The sequence below is a fragment of the Chiloscyllium plagiosum genome, chromosome 28 (genome assembly GCF_004010195.1).
Source record: "Chiloscyllium plagiosum isolate BGI_BamShark_2017 chromosome 28, ASM401019v2, whole genome shotgun sequence".
Lineage (NCBI taxonomy): Eukaryota > Metazoa > Chordata > Chondrichthyes > Orectolobiformes > Hemiscylliidae > Chiloscyllium > Chiloscyllium plagiosum.
In genome coordinates, this window is record NC_057737.1 from 38,992,873 (window position 1) to 39,009,373 (window position 16,501).

General features: G+C 41.8%; 1 protein-coding gene across 5 annotated transcripts in view; it reads right to left on the reverse strand.

Annotated features, from left to right (window-relative positions):
- Positions 1–16,501, reverse strand: part of hip1 (huntingtin interacting protein 1) — a 338,601-nt gene that overhangs the window by 2,740 nt on the left and 319,360 nt on the right. For all 5 annotated transcript variants that reach the window (XM_043718716.1, XM_043718713.1, XM_043718715.1 and 2 more), the window contains 4 exons: positions 15,642–15,747; positions 12,680–12,803; positions 7,777–7,838; positions 6,991–7,099 (listed from right to left, as the gene is read on the reverse strand). In XM_043718716.1, the coding sequence (XP_043574651.1) occupies positions 6,991–7,099; positions 7,777–7,838; positions 12,680–12,803; positions 15,642–15,747 (401 nt within the window). The remainder of the gene's footprint in view (positions 1–6,990; positions 7,100–7,776; positions 7,839–12,679; positions 12,804–15,641; positions 15,748–16,501) is intronic.

Consider the following 16,501-nt stretch of genomic DNA (forward strand, 5'->3'; position numbering starts at 1 on the left):
TCGCTACAATGAAGTCATCTGCCTGATGGATCTATCACTGCTTCTTTTTAGGTTTAGGGTCTCATCAATATTTCAGTATCATCAACAAACTTGAATGTATGGCTATGTTATCAGATATACTGATAGATCTAGCAAATAGTTGACCACATCAAAAAGCATTGTGGGACACCACCAGTCAACTACTTTGTCCCCCCAATTTGAATGTATATCCACCATCCCTTGCCTATCTACCATCACCTAAACAAACTGCTATCCATAACAATAATTTCCTTTAATTCCATGAGTTTTAAATCTTATCTTAGTCACTTACATGGAACTTAACTGAATGTGAAATAACTGCAGAGAGGCCAGCATCCCGTCACCTAGTCACACTTTATTTACATGTGCATTGTAACATTGGCTCTGACCAGCCAGCTCAAAGCTGAAAATGTGTTGCTGGAAAAGCGCAGCAGGTCAGGCAGCATCCAAGGAACAGGAGAATCAACGTTTCGGGCATAAGCCCTTCTTCAGCCATTCCTGAAGAAGGGCTTATGCCCGAAACGTCAATTCTCCTGTTCCTTGGATGCTGTCTGACCTGCTGCGCTTTTCCAGCAACACATTTTCAGCTCTGATCTCCAGCATCTGCAGCCCTCACTTTCTCCCAGGCAGCTCAAAGCCAATCCCAAGACTGGGGAGCCCTTCTGAATCTCTTGTTTATTTTTTTTTTTCTTTTTTATTACCCACACACTACCGCCTAACTGCAGCAGTGAATCTCTTGCTTATATCTGTCAGTCAGGACTCCCTGCTTGGCCCAGGTTAACAACCTCAATCAAGCATCTCAGTCAATGTGATCCACCTGGCCCTGGCTCCAATCACGACAGAATGCCTCTGGCTTCGTCCGGAGGCTCACTGAAGATGTTACCTAGTATGGTGACAAAACATCTGAACATGGACCTTCCAACTCAGCGAGCAAACCTACATCCAGAACCTCAACCTGAGCTACAAATTTTCTCAAAACTCGCGAATGCCTACGGATGTCCATACAAACTACATATAGTCATAGAGATGCACATCACGGAAAGACCATTCAGTGCAACTCGTCCATGCCAACCAGATATCCTAAATTAATCGTCCCATTTGCCAGCACTTGGCCCATATCCCTCTAAACCCTTCCTATTCATGTACCCATCCAGAGGCCTTTTAGATGTTGTAACGTTACCAGCCTCTACCACTTCGTTTGGCAGTTTATTCCAAATATGCATCACCTCTTGTAACACTGTCTAGTTTTCTCTGTTGTTACCTCAAAAATGTCAAGTAGTGTGGTTAGATATGACCTTTTCTTTTTAAATTCACGCTGCATTACTGTAATCAGACCAAATTTTCATTGCGTGCTCAGCTACTCTCTCCTTACCTATAGGTTCCAATAACTTTTCCACAATAGGTGTTAGATTGACAGATCTATAAGTTGCTAAAATGAAAACACAAAATGCTGGAAATGTTCAGCTGCTTTGGCAGCATGAGGGGAGACAGTAAAACAGAATAAACATTTCAGATTAGTGACTTCTGTCAAATAGATCATGTCCAACAAAGACCATCAATCTGAAAGTTGACCTGTTTCTCTTTTTGCAGATGCTGCCCAATCGGAATATTTTCAGCAGTTTCTGGGTTTTTTGGGGGGGCATTTTGGGACCAATTACCATAATTCTATTAGTTTTAAAATAGTTGGGGGAAAAGATAAGCCTGTTCTACAAGTGAAAGTCCTAAATTGTGGCAAGGCCAATTTTGATGGTATTAGACAGGAACTTGCAAAAGTTGACTAGGGGAGGCTGTCCCCAGGTAAAGGGACATCTGGCAAGTGAGAGGCTTTCAAAATGAGATAACAGGAGCTCAGGGAAAGTATGTTCCTGTTAGTGTAAAGTGCAAGGCTGGTAGGAGAAGGTAACACTAGATGACGAGAGATAATGAGATTCTGGTCAAGAAAAAGGAGGGATATGCCATGCATAGACAGCTGGGATCAAGTGAATCCCTTGAATGGTATGGGGGTATATGAGTATACTTAAGGGGAAAATCAGGATGGCCAGAAAGGGGACATAAGATAGCTTTGGCAGATAAGGTAAAGGAGATTCCAAAGAGATTCTACATTTACATTAAGGGCAAAAGAGAAACTAGGAAAAGAAAAGGACTCCTTAAAGATCAATGAGACCATCTATGTGTGGAACCACAGGATATGGGGGAGATCCTAAACGAATACTGTATTTACTGTGGAGAAAGACATGGAAGCTAGGGAACTCAGGGAAATAATTACTGATATCCTGCAAAGCATCCACATTATAGAAGAGGTACTGGAGTTCTTAAAATACATAAAAGGTAGATAAATCCCTGGGACCTGATTATATGTATCTCAGGATATTGTGGTAATGTGGGGGGCGCTAGCAAAGATATTTGCATCATCAACAGCCACAGGTAAGGTGCAGGAAAACTAGAGGGTGGCTAATGTGTTGCCATTGTTTAAGAAAGGCTGCAAGAAAAAGCCAGGCAACTAAAAATCAGGGAGTCGACCTCAGTGGGGGGTTAAGTTGTTGGAGGGGATTTGGTGAGTATAAGTGTTGGGTTGTCATGTTGCGGCTGTACAGAATATTAGTTAGACCACTTTTGGAATACTGCATCCAATTCTGGTCGTCCTGTTATAGGAAAAATGTTGTTAGACTTGAAACCGTTCAGAAAAGATTTACAAGGATGTTACCAGGGTTGGAGGGTTTGAGCTATAGGGACTGGCTGATTGGCTGGGGATATTTTCCCTGGAGCATCAGAGGTTGAGGGGTGACCTTATAGAGGTTTATAAAATCATGAGGGGCATGGGTTGGGTGAATAGACAAGGAATTTTCTCCAGGGTAGGGGAGTCCAAAACTGAAGGGCATACATTTCAGATGAGAGGGGAAAGATTTAAACAGGACTTAATGTGCAACTTTTTCATGAAGAGGGTGGTGCATAAATGGATTGAGCTGCCAGAGGAAAAGATGGAGGCTGGTACAATTACAATGTGTACAAGGCATCTGGATGGGTTAATGAATAAGAGGGGTTAAGAGTCATAAAGCATAGAAACAGGTCCTTCAGCCCACCCCACTTAGGTGTACTTAGTCCATAGCCAACTATGTCCAGGCATTTTAAGTGCACGTCCAGATGCATCTTAAATATAACCTGCCTTCACCACCCTCTCAGTTTAGAGCGATATGGGCCAAATGCTGGCAAATGGAACTGGATTAATTGAGGACGGACGCATTGGGCCAAACGGTCTGATTTTGTTCTGTACAATTTGATAACTCAATGACGTTATGAGAGACAAGATCTATATGCAATTGGAAATGCAAGGATTGGGTATGGATAGTCAGCATGGCTTTGTGCATGGGAAATTGTGGCTTACAAACTTGACTGAGTTTTTTGAAGAGATGAGGTTTGTGGTTGGAGCTAAGAAATAAAAAAGGGGATGCTGTCATAATTGGGGTTGTACTATACACCCCCAAATAGGGGGGAGATTGGGGAGACTTGCAGGAGCATTAGGATTGTCTTAGTAGGAGATTTTAATTTTCCTAACATAGGCTGGGACTGCAGAGTATTAAGGGCTTAGATCGGGTAGAATTTGTTAAGTGCTATTCAGGAATGTTTCCTCAAGCAGTATATAGAGGGCCCTACTCTGGAAGGGACAAAACCCGACCTACTCTTGGGAAATAGGACAGGACAGGTGATGGAGGTGACAGTGGGGGAGCACTTTGGGACCAGTGATCATAGTTCTATTAATATTAAAATAGTTATGGAGAGGGACAAATCTGGTCCACAGGTTCAAGTTCTAAATTGGGACGAGGCGAATTCTAATGGAATTAGATCGGAGCTTTCAGGGTTTAACTGGAGTAGGAGAAAGTGAGGACTGCAGATGCTGGAGATCAGAGCTGAAAATGTGTGGCTGGAAAAGCGCAGGTCAGGCAGCAGCCAAGGAACCGGAGAATCGACGTTTCGGGCATGAGCCCTTCTTCAGGAATGAGGAAAGTGTGCCAAGCAGGCTAAGATAAAAGGTAGGGAGGAGGGACTTGGGGGAGGGGCGTTGGAAATGCGATAGGTGAAGGAGCTACACTGGCACCACCCCCCACCTTTTCCTCTGCTACAATTTTGGTCACCTTGTTATAGGAAGGATGTCATTAAACTGGAAAGAGTGCAGAAGAAATTTACAAGGATGTGGCCAGGTCCGTTTTTGCCTGCAACAGTAGTAGACTTGCCAACTTTCATGGCATTTAAATGGTCACTGGATAAACATGTGGATTAAAATGGAATAGTGTAGGATAGATAGGCTTCAGATTGGTTCTACAGGTCGGCGCAATAGCGAGGGCTGAAGAGCCTGTACTGCGCTGGAATGTTTTATGTTCTATGACTCAAGGGACGGAGTTATAGGGAGAGGTTGAAGATAGAGTCATAGAGATGTACAGCACGGAAACAGACCCTTCGGTCCAACCCGTCCATGCCGACCAGATATCCCAACCCAATCTAGTCCCACCTGCCAGCACCCGGCCCATATCCCTCCAAACCCTTCCTATTCATATACCCATCCAAATGCCTCTTAAATGTTGCAATTGTACCAGCCTCCACCACATCCTCTGGCAGCTCATTCCTTACACGTACCACCCTCTGCGTGAAAATGTTGCCCTGTAGGTCTCTTTTATATCTTTCCCCTCTCACTCTAAATCTTATGCCTTCTAGTTCTGGACTCCCCGACCCCAGGGAAAAGACTTTGCCTATTTACCCTATCCATGCCCCTCATAATTTTGTAAACCTCTATAAGGTCACCCCTCAGCCTCCGACGCTCCAAGCTAGTACATTTTTCTTTAGAGAATAGGAGTCTGAGGGGGGTACCTAATAGAGGTGTATAATATCATGACAGGTATGAATAGGGTGCATGCACTCAGCCGTTTTCCCAGGGTTGGGGAATCGAGGACTACAGTGTTTAACATTAGAGTGGAAAGGATAAAAGAGAACCTGAGGGGGAACTTTTTTGTTTTACACAGAGGCTGGTACACACATGGAATAAGCTGCCAGCAGAACTGGTTGAGGCAGATACATTAATAACATTTAAATGGCATTTGGACAAATATGTGGATAGGAAAGGCTTAGAAGGATATGGGCCAAGTGCAGGGAAATGGGGTTAGCATGGATAGACATTTCAGTCAGCATGCACCAGTTTGGGCCAAAGGGTTTTCCTTGTGCTGTAGGACTCGAAGACTCTAGGTGACCAAGAAGATAGATGAAGGCAGAGCAGTAGACTTTGTTTACATTGACTTTAGCAAGCCTTTAACAAGGTTCCGCAAGGTAGACTGGTTAGTAGGGTTAGATCACACAGGAGCTAGGGAGATCTAGCCAACTGGATACAAAATTAGCTTGATAGGCAGAAACAGGTGGTGGTAGAGGGTTGCTGTTCAGAATAGAGGCCTGTGACCAGCAGTGTGCTGCAAAGATCAGGGCTGGCCCACTGTTGTTCGTCATTTGTATAAACAATTTGGATGTGAATACAGGAGGCATTGTTTACCAGTCTGAGGATGACACCAAAATTGGTGTTATAGTGGACAGTGAAGAAGGTCATCTGAGAGTACAGCACCATCTTAATCATTTGGGCCAGTGGGCCGAGGAACGGCTAAAGGAGTTTAATTTAGGTAAATGCAAAGTGTTGCATTTTAGTAAGGCAAACCAGAGCAGGAATTTCACAGTTAATAGTATGGCCCTGGGGGTATTGTTGAACAGAGAGATCTAGAGCTTCAGGTACATAATTCTTTTAAAGTTGCATCACAGGTAGACAGAGTGTTGAAGGCAGCGTTTGGCACAGTCAGAGCATCGAGTGCAAGAGTTGGGGCGTCACATTATGGCTGTACAAGATATTGGTGAGGCTAGATTTGGAGTACTGCATACAATTCTGGTCGCCCTACTATAGGAAGGATGTTATTAAACTGGAAAGGGTGCAAAAAAGACTTATAAGTATGTTATCGAGACTGGAGGGTTTGGGTTGTAACGAGGCTGAATAGGCTGGGACCTTTTTCCTCCCTGAGTACAGGAAGCTGAGGTGTGATTTTATAAACCTTTACAAGGTCATGAGGGACATAGATAAGGTGAACAGCCAAGGTCTTTTTACCAGGTAGGGGAGTCCAAAACTTTAGGGTATAGGTTTAAGGTGAGAGGGGAAAGATTAATTAGGAACATGAGAGGCAACGTTTTCCACGCAGAAGGTGGCTGGAGGCATGTAGGGAATGAACGACCAGAGGAAGTGGTAGAAGTAATTACAATTATAACATTTAAAAGACATTTGCACAGGTACGTGGATAGGAAAGATTTACAGAGATATGGGCCAAATGCAGACAAATGGTATAAATTCAATTTTGAAAACTTGGTCGGCATGGACACATTAGGCCAAAGGGCCTGTTTCCATGCTGTATTACTCTATTTCATATTTTCAGTATCTACGATATTTTGCTCTTCTATAATTTCCTGGTTTTCTTTTCACCACATTTCTTAAATGATGAAGTTACGTCTGTAATTCTTCAAACTAAAGGGTCAGTTCCAGAAGCACTTGGAAAATTATTGCTAAGCTATTTACAATTTCCACACCTGCTTGCTTTAAAATCTTGAGGCAGTGATTTGTCAGTTATCAGTTTTCAGCGTTTAATAGTATTATTTTTGTACACTACAGAGGTTAGGCTAATTGGCTGATAATTATTTGCACTTTCCGTTGTTGTAAACGATGATAAAAATTTAGCAACCTGTCATAACTGTAACCAGAGGATATTGGAAAATGATGATCTGAGGCTCTGCGGTTCCTTTCTTTGCTTTTCTTGGCAGCCTAGTGATGTATTGGCTTTTACAGATGCTAAATGTCTTCATATTTCCTCCGTAATTATGTTTAATCCATCCAATATCTCACAATTCTCCTCTAGACAGCTATGAGAAAGAATGGGGTAGTCTGAAAGAAATAGTAGATACCTTCATCCCAGCCTTCAGAAACTCCGGCCAGTTCATAATGTTTTTTCCGGAGTCCTCCCAAACGCTGCCTCTCTTTCTGTAATTCGCTCTCCAGTTCTAAAACACGAACCTTAGGACAAAGGTAAAAACATTTGTCATTCAGACTATCTCCTGCACCACTTTGGTATCACTTGAATTCTGCTAAAATTGGTCTAGGACCAGGCTTAAAGAGAGCATTGGTTTGTGTTTGTTCACATTACATTAAGAAACACAGAAGTGGAATAAGCAAAGTTGATTAAGCCTATTAACCCCATTCCTTCTGGATAACATTCTTAACTTTCCAAAACAGACCATCTCCACCAGTTTAATCTCCTCAGGAAAGGCTCTGCACACATATCTTATATGGAAATCAAACAAAACTGCAAAACATGCATCAATTACCACATATTCACTGCTGTGTTTAAAGCAACAGCAAGAGAAGATTAAATTAATCTTTCCAAGACAGAATTCTCTTTCTTCAAATGATAGTACGCTTGTTAGAACACCTTCCGGGAAACTGCACGCACAGCATGGATACAAATGTGCTACGATTGCCTATCCCCTCATTTTACAAAGTGCCTAGACACCTCGGTGATTGACACTTTAAACTAAAGTAACTACCTAATTCCCCAAGTACAAATATTGCACCACGTTAAGAATACCATTTCATTCCAAGAATATGGAAGATGCAATTAAACAGGCAATCTCCTTACTTCAAATAACCATAGGAAAGGAACGGAGTGTAATGCAAAAGCAGCTTTTCACTACCTGAGAGTCCATCTCCTGTCGCTTGATTTGTGTCAGTGTCATGCTAGAGAAATCCATTGTGTCTGCAACAAAAGAATGAAAATTATAGACAGCTTATTTAGACAAAAATAGAGTAAGAACTACAGATAGATAAAAGAAATAGGCTTTCACTTGAATTTACTTTCTCTCTATTTTGTAAAGCTGCTGATTTCCTTCTGGAACACCATTGTCTGGGTACTGAATAATGTCCAACAGTTTGAATAGCTTCAAAGTCTAATTCTATTCTCAATCAAAATGCACACAGCTGCAGAAAGCCACTGGTTGGTCTATTGAAGTACATGTCAGAGTAGTTACTCTGAATGCCAAATTGGCCTCTGGTGTATGCTCAGACAGGACTGCTGACACTATTGATAGGCTTCTGGATATGGCCTGACATGTACTGCTGACAATACTACTTTCTGTGCGCAGTAATATCAGCACAGGTATATTCACAAACTGCCCATCTGTATTTGAAGTTAATTGGTTTCAACCAAACCCCTCCACATCGTCTCGGCCTTTTAATGGAGGGGCTCTTACCCAACATTCACAATGAAATAAAATGTGCCCTACACTCACTACAGGAGCCACTTGTGCAGACATCCATACTTATAAGGTGAGAGGGGAAAGATTTAAGAAGGACTTGAGGGGCAACTTCTTCACACAGAGTGTGGTGTGGATATGGAATGGGCTGCCAGAGAAAGTAGTTGAGGCAGGTACAATAGCAACATTGGGAAAAAAAATTAGATAGGTACATGGATGTGAAGGGTTTGGAGAGATATAGACCAAATGCTGGCAATTGGAACTAACTGAGTGGGCACCATGATTAGCATGCACCAGTTTGGGCCAAAGGATCTTTTTCCATGTTGTATTACTCTATGACTCTATGAACGGCACATACAAATGAAGTGTGCATACAGTATTAATGGCACATGCTGTGCTGCAGTCACAAGGATGCAGTCATTTTAACATCTCAATCGATCAGAGCCTGCCAAATGTAGGAAAATAATAGAGGTCATGGTGTGGGTGAGGAGGCTGCCTAAAGACATGACAGTGGCCTCAGGTCCTGAATAAGAAATGCAAGGTCTCAGATTAAGCCTCAAAGGGCCATCAGCTTCCATCACTTACAAACATTTGTGGCTTTTTCTTTGCACATGCATGCCCCTTGCACCACCTTGAGGTGGCATTTCTATGATTCACAGTCTTCTGAGACATCATTGAAACCATGTCCTTTGTGGAGTATACAAAAGATCCTTTGGCCCTATATTAAAGAGTAGAGGCACCCTGCACAGTATTTATCGCTCAATCAAGCTTATTAAAACATAGAACAGTACAACACATACAGGCCATTCGCCCCTCTATGTTGTACCGACATTTTATCCTAAACTAAGATCAAACTAATCTACATGCCCTTCATTTTACTATCATCCAAGTGCCTATCCAAGAGTCGCTTAAATGTCCCTAATGTATCTGATTCTACTACCACCCCTGGCAGTGCATTCCATTCACCCACCACTCTCTGAGTAAAGGACCTACTTCTGCCACCTCTCTTAAACCTTCCTCCAATTATCTTAAAATCATGCCCCTCGTGACAGACATTTCTGCCCTGGGAAAAGTCTCTGGCCATCCATTCTATCTATGCCTCTCAACACCATGTACACCTTTATCAAGTCACCTCTCATCCTTCACTCCAATGAGAAAAGCCCTAGCTCCCTAAACCTTTCTTCATAACATCATGTCCCCAGTCCAGGCAGCACCCTGGTAAATCCTGGTTAAAAATAAAATGTCACACACACCAAATTATAGCCCAACAAGTTTATTTGAAATCACGAGTTTTGGGAGTGTTGCCCCTTTTGTCAGGTAAATTGAGAGAGAAGCACACAGACAAAGCCTTTATAATCAGACAAATCAAAAGATCATACAAATGGTGTGAGTGGAATGGATGATAGGCTGAATAACTGGTCCCTGCAGGTGATCAAGAGTGTCAGACAGTGTGGGTAAAGTGTCAACAGCTGTACAATAAGTAAAGAGATACCTATAATCCAATTAATTGAAGCAGAGAGATAATTACAAAAAATTAAAAATAGGGTGGTAATGGAGACAACGCCAATGACTGGAATAACACACTAAATATAAGAGTCACGTGCTGACGGTCCAACCAAAGTAACAAGTAATTCAAAACTGTACAAACTAATTAAGATAGAGAGATCATAACAGGCCATCAAGGTGTCAAAACAGGAGAGTAAGGAAGATTTTATGGAACAGTATGAGGGACACATTATTTTCAATTTTTTACAATTATCTCTCTGCCTCAATTAATCAGTTTATAGGTATCCCTTCACTTGTTGTTAAGTTGTTGACACTTTACCCACACCGTCTGACACTCTTGATCACCTGCAGAGACAACGATCTTTGACATTGTCCACCCCAGTCCAACACCGGCACCCTGACATCATTAAAAGTAAATGGGTTAGATGACCATTACCCCATTTGTCCTGTTTTCTATATTAAAACTGACCACACATCAAAAGTACTGAACCAAGTGAAAGCTCTTTGTGATCTCCTGATGTCATAATATATCTTATAAAAAATACAGGAATGTCTTACTTAAAAATCAGAAGCAAACATTCTGCTTCATTTTCCTCTCTCTCACTTGGAGATTGTGGCCCACCCTTGACTCAGACCGGGAGGTGCAAGCCAGCACAGGGCAGGGATTGAACCAGGAACCTTTGTGGCCTACATGACACGTCACTTTGAAAATGGCAGTAATAATCTTCTTGCTTGATGCACGTTTCCTTTCTTAATGCATGACTTTGCATATAATCCAAAGAGACTCCCACAGTAAAAAATGTTGCTTGCAAGGACTTGTTTTTATACAGCGCCTATTACATCCCTCTGTTCCATCCAAAACAATTCCACATACAATGAATTGTTTTGAAGTATCCTGGATGAGAATAAACGAGTATTCGGTACACCATCACCTACAACCCGCAATGAGATAGGTGACTGGCTATCTTGTCTTCTCATGGTATTGGTTCAGAAAGGAATGTTGTCAGGTAGGAAGAGAAATCCTTGTATCTATCAGAACCCACATTATAAAGGACACAGTGGTCTGTTTTATCTGATGGACAAGATTTCCAAAAACACAGAGTTCCCTCAATAATAAAAACAAAGTGCGAGAGAAAGTCAGCAGGTCGGGCAGCATCTGTGAGAGTAATATTTTGAGTTCAACATGACTCTTCCATAAAAACTGGTTCTCATTAACTCGGTTTCTTTTTCCAAAGGTGCTGCCAAACCTGCTCAGTTTTGGCAGCATTGTGCATTTGTTTCAGATTTCCAGCAGCTGCAGCTTTTATTTGCACATTCCCTCAGAAGGATAGTGAAGAAGGCATTTGGTATGCTTTCTTTTATTGGTCAGAGTATTGAGTACAGGAGTTGGGAGCTCATGTTGCAGCTGTACAGGACATTGGTTAGGTCACTGTTGGAAAATTGCGTGCAATTCTGGTCTCCTTCCTATCGGAAAGATGTTGTGAAACTTGAAAGGGTTCAGAAAAGATTTTAAAGGATGTTGCCAGGGTTGGAAGTTTTGAGCTACAGGGAAAGGCTGAACAGGCTGGGGCTGTTTTCCCTGGAGCGTCGGAGGCTGAGGGGTGACCTTATAGAGGTTTACAAAATTATGAGGGGCATGGATATGGTAAATAGACAAAATCTTTTCCCTGGAGTCAGGGAGTCCAGAACTAGACGGCATATGTTTAAGGTGAGAGGGGAAAGATATAAAAGAGACCTAAGGGGCAACTTTTTCACGCAGAGGGTGGTACGTGTATGGAATGAGCTGCCAGAAGAAGTGGTGGAGGCTGGTACAATTACAACATTTAAGAGGCATTTGGATGGGTATATGAATAGGAAGGGTTTGGAGGGCTATGGGCCAGGTGCTGGGAGGTAGGACTAGATTGGGTTGGGATATCTGGTCGGCATGGACGGGTTGGACCGAAGAGTCTGTTTCCATGCTGTACATCCCTATGACTCTAAGTTAGCTGAAGCACCAGCCCAGATTGAAAGTCATGGAATAGGCCCTTAATGAACATTTGAATGGTGAGGTTTTAATCCTATCACAACCCCCGGTTATAAATACCTTGTAAATATGCATACACCACCTTATAAAAACACTCTCATGATGACTTTACTCAAGAAAATGAATTAAAAATGACTAAAAATCTGAGAACCTAATTGATTAGAAACTAACTTTTCACACAGAATCTTGATTTATCCAGACTGACGTAATGAAAATTTCACTGGTCTATGACCCTGAGCTAGTCAGCCAGATTGCATTACTGCACTTTATTCCTAGTGAAAGCAAAACTAAGAAAGCTCATAAATGCTGTCAAAGGTTGGGATGTAGAAATGATTGACACAGAGTAAATACAGTTCTTTCTACGTCTAACCATCTTTTTCAATGTGCTTGATACTGATACAAATCCCATTCTTCCATGTGAGAAACAGGAATAAAAGAATATTTATTAAAAGTGACCACTGTACTTTCTCCAATTTCAATTTAATGGCTATTTTGATGTCCACTACTTGAAGGACACTTACAAATACTTTTCCAGTTAATATGAGCTTGGTGAATGGGAATATTTCATCCAGCACTGTATCAGTCATCACTGATCTTCAAATCAACTGTAATTCAGTCATCTGACTTCCAAAGTTCATGTTGCAGTTAAATTATTAACAATACACTCCTGCTTGCCTTACTTAGTGCTCTGGATGTTTTCTGCATTTATTTCATATTTCCAGCATTCACAGTATTTTACTTTGGAGTTTGCAGAATGACTGACACTCTCTCTTTACTTTGTACTAGACTCATGTGCATAGTGAACAGTAAAACTACCTGTTTCCTCAATCTGGGATTTTCCTGACTTTGTGGAAGCCACTACACTGGCCGTGGCCTCATTTACTCCCTTGGAGGCCTGCCGCAGTTTTCCAAGGTTTGCGTTGTCTTTATCTGCTTTCACCTATTAGAAAAGAACACAATTACAACAAATTGCTGTTGTACAGTTACAGTTAATACAATGAGACCTTTCCCAATGCGTCAAAGTCTAAACAAAGGTTAGGAGAGCTCTTCCCAGATACAAATAGAATAAGGGTGTTTTATTGAGCCCTGGAAAACAATTAATATTGTCCTTATGCACTTGTGGGATGACAACCATAAAACCCTAAGACTGAGGAGCAGATTAGGCCATTCAACTGATCTAGTCTGCTCTGCCATTCAATGAGCTCATGGCTGATCTGATAATCTCTAATCCCACTTTCCTGTCTTTTCCCAATAACGAGGAGAAAGTGAAGACTGTAGACGCTGGAGATTAGAATCAAAAAGGATGGCGCTGGAAAAGCACAGCAGATCAGGCAGCATCCAAGGAGCAGGAGAATCAACGTTTCAGGCATAAGTCCTTCATCATTTTCCCAATAACCCTTGATTCCCTGACTAATTAAACATTTGCCTATCTCTGCCTTTAATGACCCAACCTCAACAGCCTTCTGTGTTAGAGAATTCCATAGATTCACAACCCTCAGAATAATTTCCTTCTCATCTCTGCCATACATGTGTGACCTCTTCTCTGAGATTATGCCTTTTACTCTGACATGCCCACTGCTTCTTAGACTCTCCACAAGAGGAAACAAACTTGCTCATCGATCCTGTCAAGCCGACCAAGAATCTTTTACGTTTCAATAAGATCACCTTTCAGTTCTATATTTCAATGATTGCATGCCCAATCTATTCAAGCTCATCACATAAAAGAGTCCCTCAATACCTTGTACCAACCAGGTGAATCTTTTCTGGACTGTGTCCAATATTAGTATACCTTTGATAGGTCGGAAACCCAAAACTATTCACAAGATTCTCGCTACAGTCTGACTCGTGCCTTGTATCGTTGTCATAAAACCTCCCTGTACTATATTCCCTTTGAAACAAAAAGTCAATATTCCATTAGCTTTCCCCATTACCCGCTGAACTTGAATGGTAGTGTTTGGTGATTCATAGCTGACAACTTCCAAATCCTTTTGTTCTGTAGTTTTCTGCAACCTCTCTCCATTTAAATCATATTCAGCCCCTCTAGTCTTCCTGCCAAATCACAGAACCTTACATTTCCCCATATTATCTTCCAGCTGCCTGCTCATTCATTTAACCTGTTTATATCCCTCTGCAGACTCTCTGCATCATCCTCATTATTTGCCTTCCCACCTATTTTTGTGGCAAACATAGTTAGAGCACATTGTTTCCTTATCCAAGTCATCAATATATCTTGTAAATAATCGTGGACCCAGCCCTGACCCTTGTTACAGTTACTGGTTGTTAGTAGTTGCAATCCTGAAAGTGATCCCTTATCCCAACTCCGTCTTCTAGTAGTGAGCCCATCCACCATCCACCACCGCTACATCTAACACCATGTGCTATCTTATTAAGTAGCCAAATATGTGGTATGTTATCACAAACACTTTTGGAAAATTTAGACATATTACATCCACTGCTCCCCTTCATCTATCCTAATTGTTACCTTCTCAAAGAATTCCAGTAAATTTGTCAGGCATGATTTTCCTGTCATGAAGCCGTCTGCTTGATCATGTTGTGTGTTTCTAAATGCTCTGCTGTAACATCCTTTTTCACAGATTATAACATTCTCCCAATAACAGATGTTCAGCTAATTGGACTATAGTTACTTGTTTTTTTTGCATACCTTTTTGAATAAGGGTGTTATATTAGCAGGTTTTCAATCATCTGGGACCTTTTCAGAATCTAAGAGCTCTTGAAAGATTCCTTGGGGGCAGCCTGGTGGCTCAGTGGTTAGCACTGCTGCCTCATAGCACCAGGAATCTGGGTTTGATTCCACCCTCAGGCAACTGTCTGTGTGGAGTTTGCACATTCTCTTTCTGTCTGCGTGGGTTTCCTTTGGGTGCTCCGGTTTCCTCCCATAGTCCAAAGATGGGCAGATTAAGTGGATTGGCCATGCTAAATTGTCGACAGTGTCCATGGATGTGCAGGCTAGGCGGATTAGCTATGTGAAATGCAGGCTACCATGATTGGGTCTGGGTGGACTGCTCTTTGGAGGATCGGTGTGGACTTGATGTGCCGAATGGCCTGCTTCCACACTATAGGGATTCTATGGTCACTATCATTGCATTTACTCTCTGTAGCTTCTTCCTTTAATATCGTAAGATGCAACCCATCAGCTATAGAAGACTAATCAGTCACTTGTTTCCCCAGTTATATATGCTGATCCATTTCCTCCCCACCTTTTTCTCCTTGATTTAATAATTTTGGAATGCCATTAGCACCCTCTACCCTGAAGACTGATGCAAAGTATGTATCCCACTCTTTTGTCATTTCCTGAACTCGCCATTATTACTTCCTCAGCCCCTCTAAGGGGCTTATGTTCACTTTGACCCCTCTCTTCCTTGTTAGATATTTAAAGAAGCTCTTGATTTTTGTTTTGATATTACTTGCAAGTGTAACATCAATGTTTATTTTCTCTTTTTTTTGTTTATGTTTTATTAGGTTTCTTTAATTATCACAATGGGCCAAATATCATTCAATGTAACACAGTTTTACTCTTGCTGGCCACCTATTAATTTTGTGGGATTTTATTCCCTCAAAAACAAAAAGAATATATAGAATCTGATTAATGCTTATTTCCTGCTCTTCAAATGCCCTTTGCAGTTATTCATTAGAAAGGTTTCTATCCACTTCCCCAAGTGTGACTGATGCAGCCCCTCTTTGTTTCTCCATTTGTGATATGATTCATTGCTATTTTATAGATATGAGCTAATCACCAAAAATATACATCATTGTTTACCTTGGAGGCAGCCACCAGCTGTGCGGTACTGGCTGCGATTTCATGAGAACAAACCATCAACTCTTCAAACTTCCCCTTTCCCTGGACAACCATGTCTGCAGCATCTCTGAAGAGAGAAATGAAACAACGTTTGAGTCCCAAGCATCAAATAAATCTCACTAAGTGCATATTTCAATAGAAGAGTGAAGGCCATCACAGTTATAAAGCCACCTGCAAACATAATCACAATACAATATAAGGAGCCCTCACACGAAACGGTAGTTGCATCACTGAGAGTTGCGACTGAACAAGAAACAACTTCAAACATGCCCCCAAAGAAATCAACATTGAAGACAGAGTTAGGTTCCTTCCAAATCTTCTCAGCCACAAAAAGAAAATGCCCAAGTTAAAGTAGCACACACATGTATTTCTAGTTGAAATGACTTAAGAATCATAGTTACAGAGATGTACAGCACAGAAACAGGCCCTTTGGTCCAACCTGTCCATGCTGACCAGATATCCCAATCCAATCTAGTCCCAACTGCCAGCAGCTGGCCCATACCCCTCTAAACCCTTCCTATTCATGTGCCCATCCAGATGCCTTTTAAATGTTGCAGTTGTACAAGCCTCTATCGCTTCCTCTGGCAGCTCATTCCATACACGTACCACCCTCGGTGTGACAAAGTTGCCCCTTGGGCCTCTATTATATCTTACCCCTCTCACCCTTAACCTATGCCCTCTAGTTCTGGACTCCCTCACACCAGGGTAAAGACTTTGTGTATTTATCCTATACATTCCACTCATGATTTTAAAAACATCCAAAAGGTCACCCCTCAGCCTCCAGGGAAAACAGCCCTAGCCTATTCAACCTCTCCCTATAG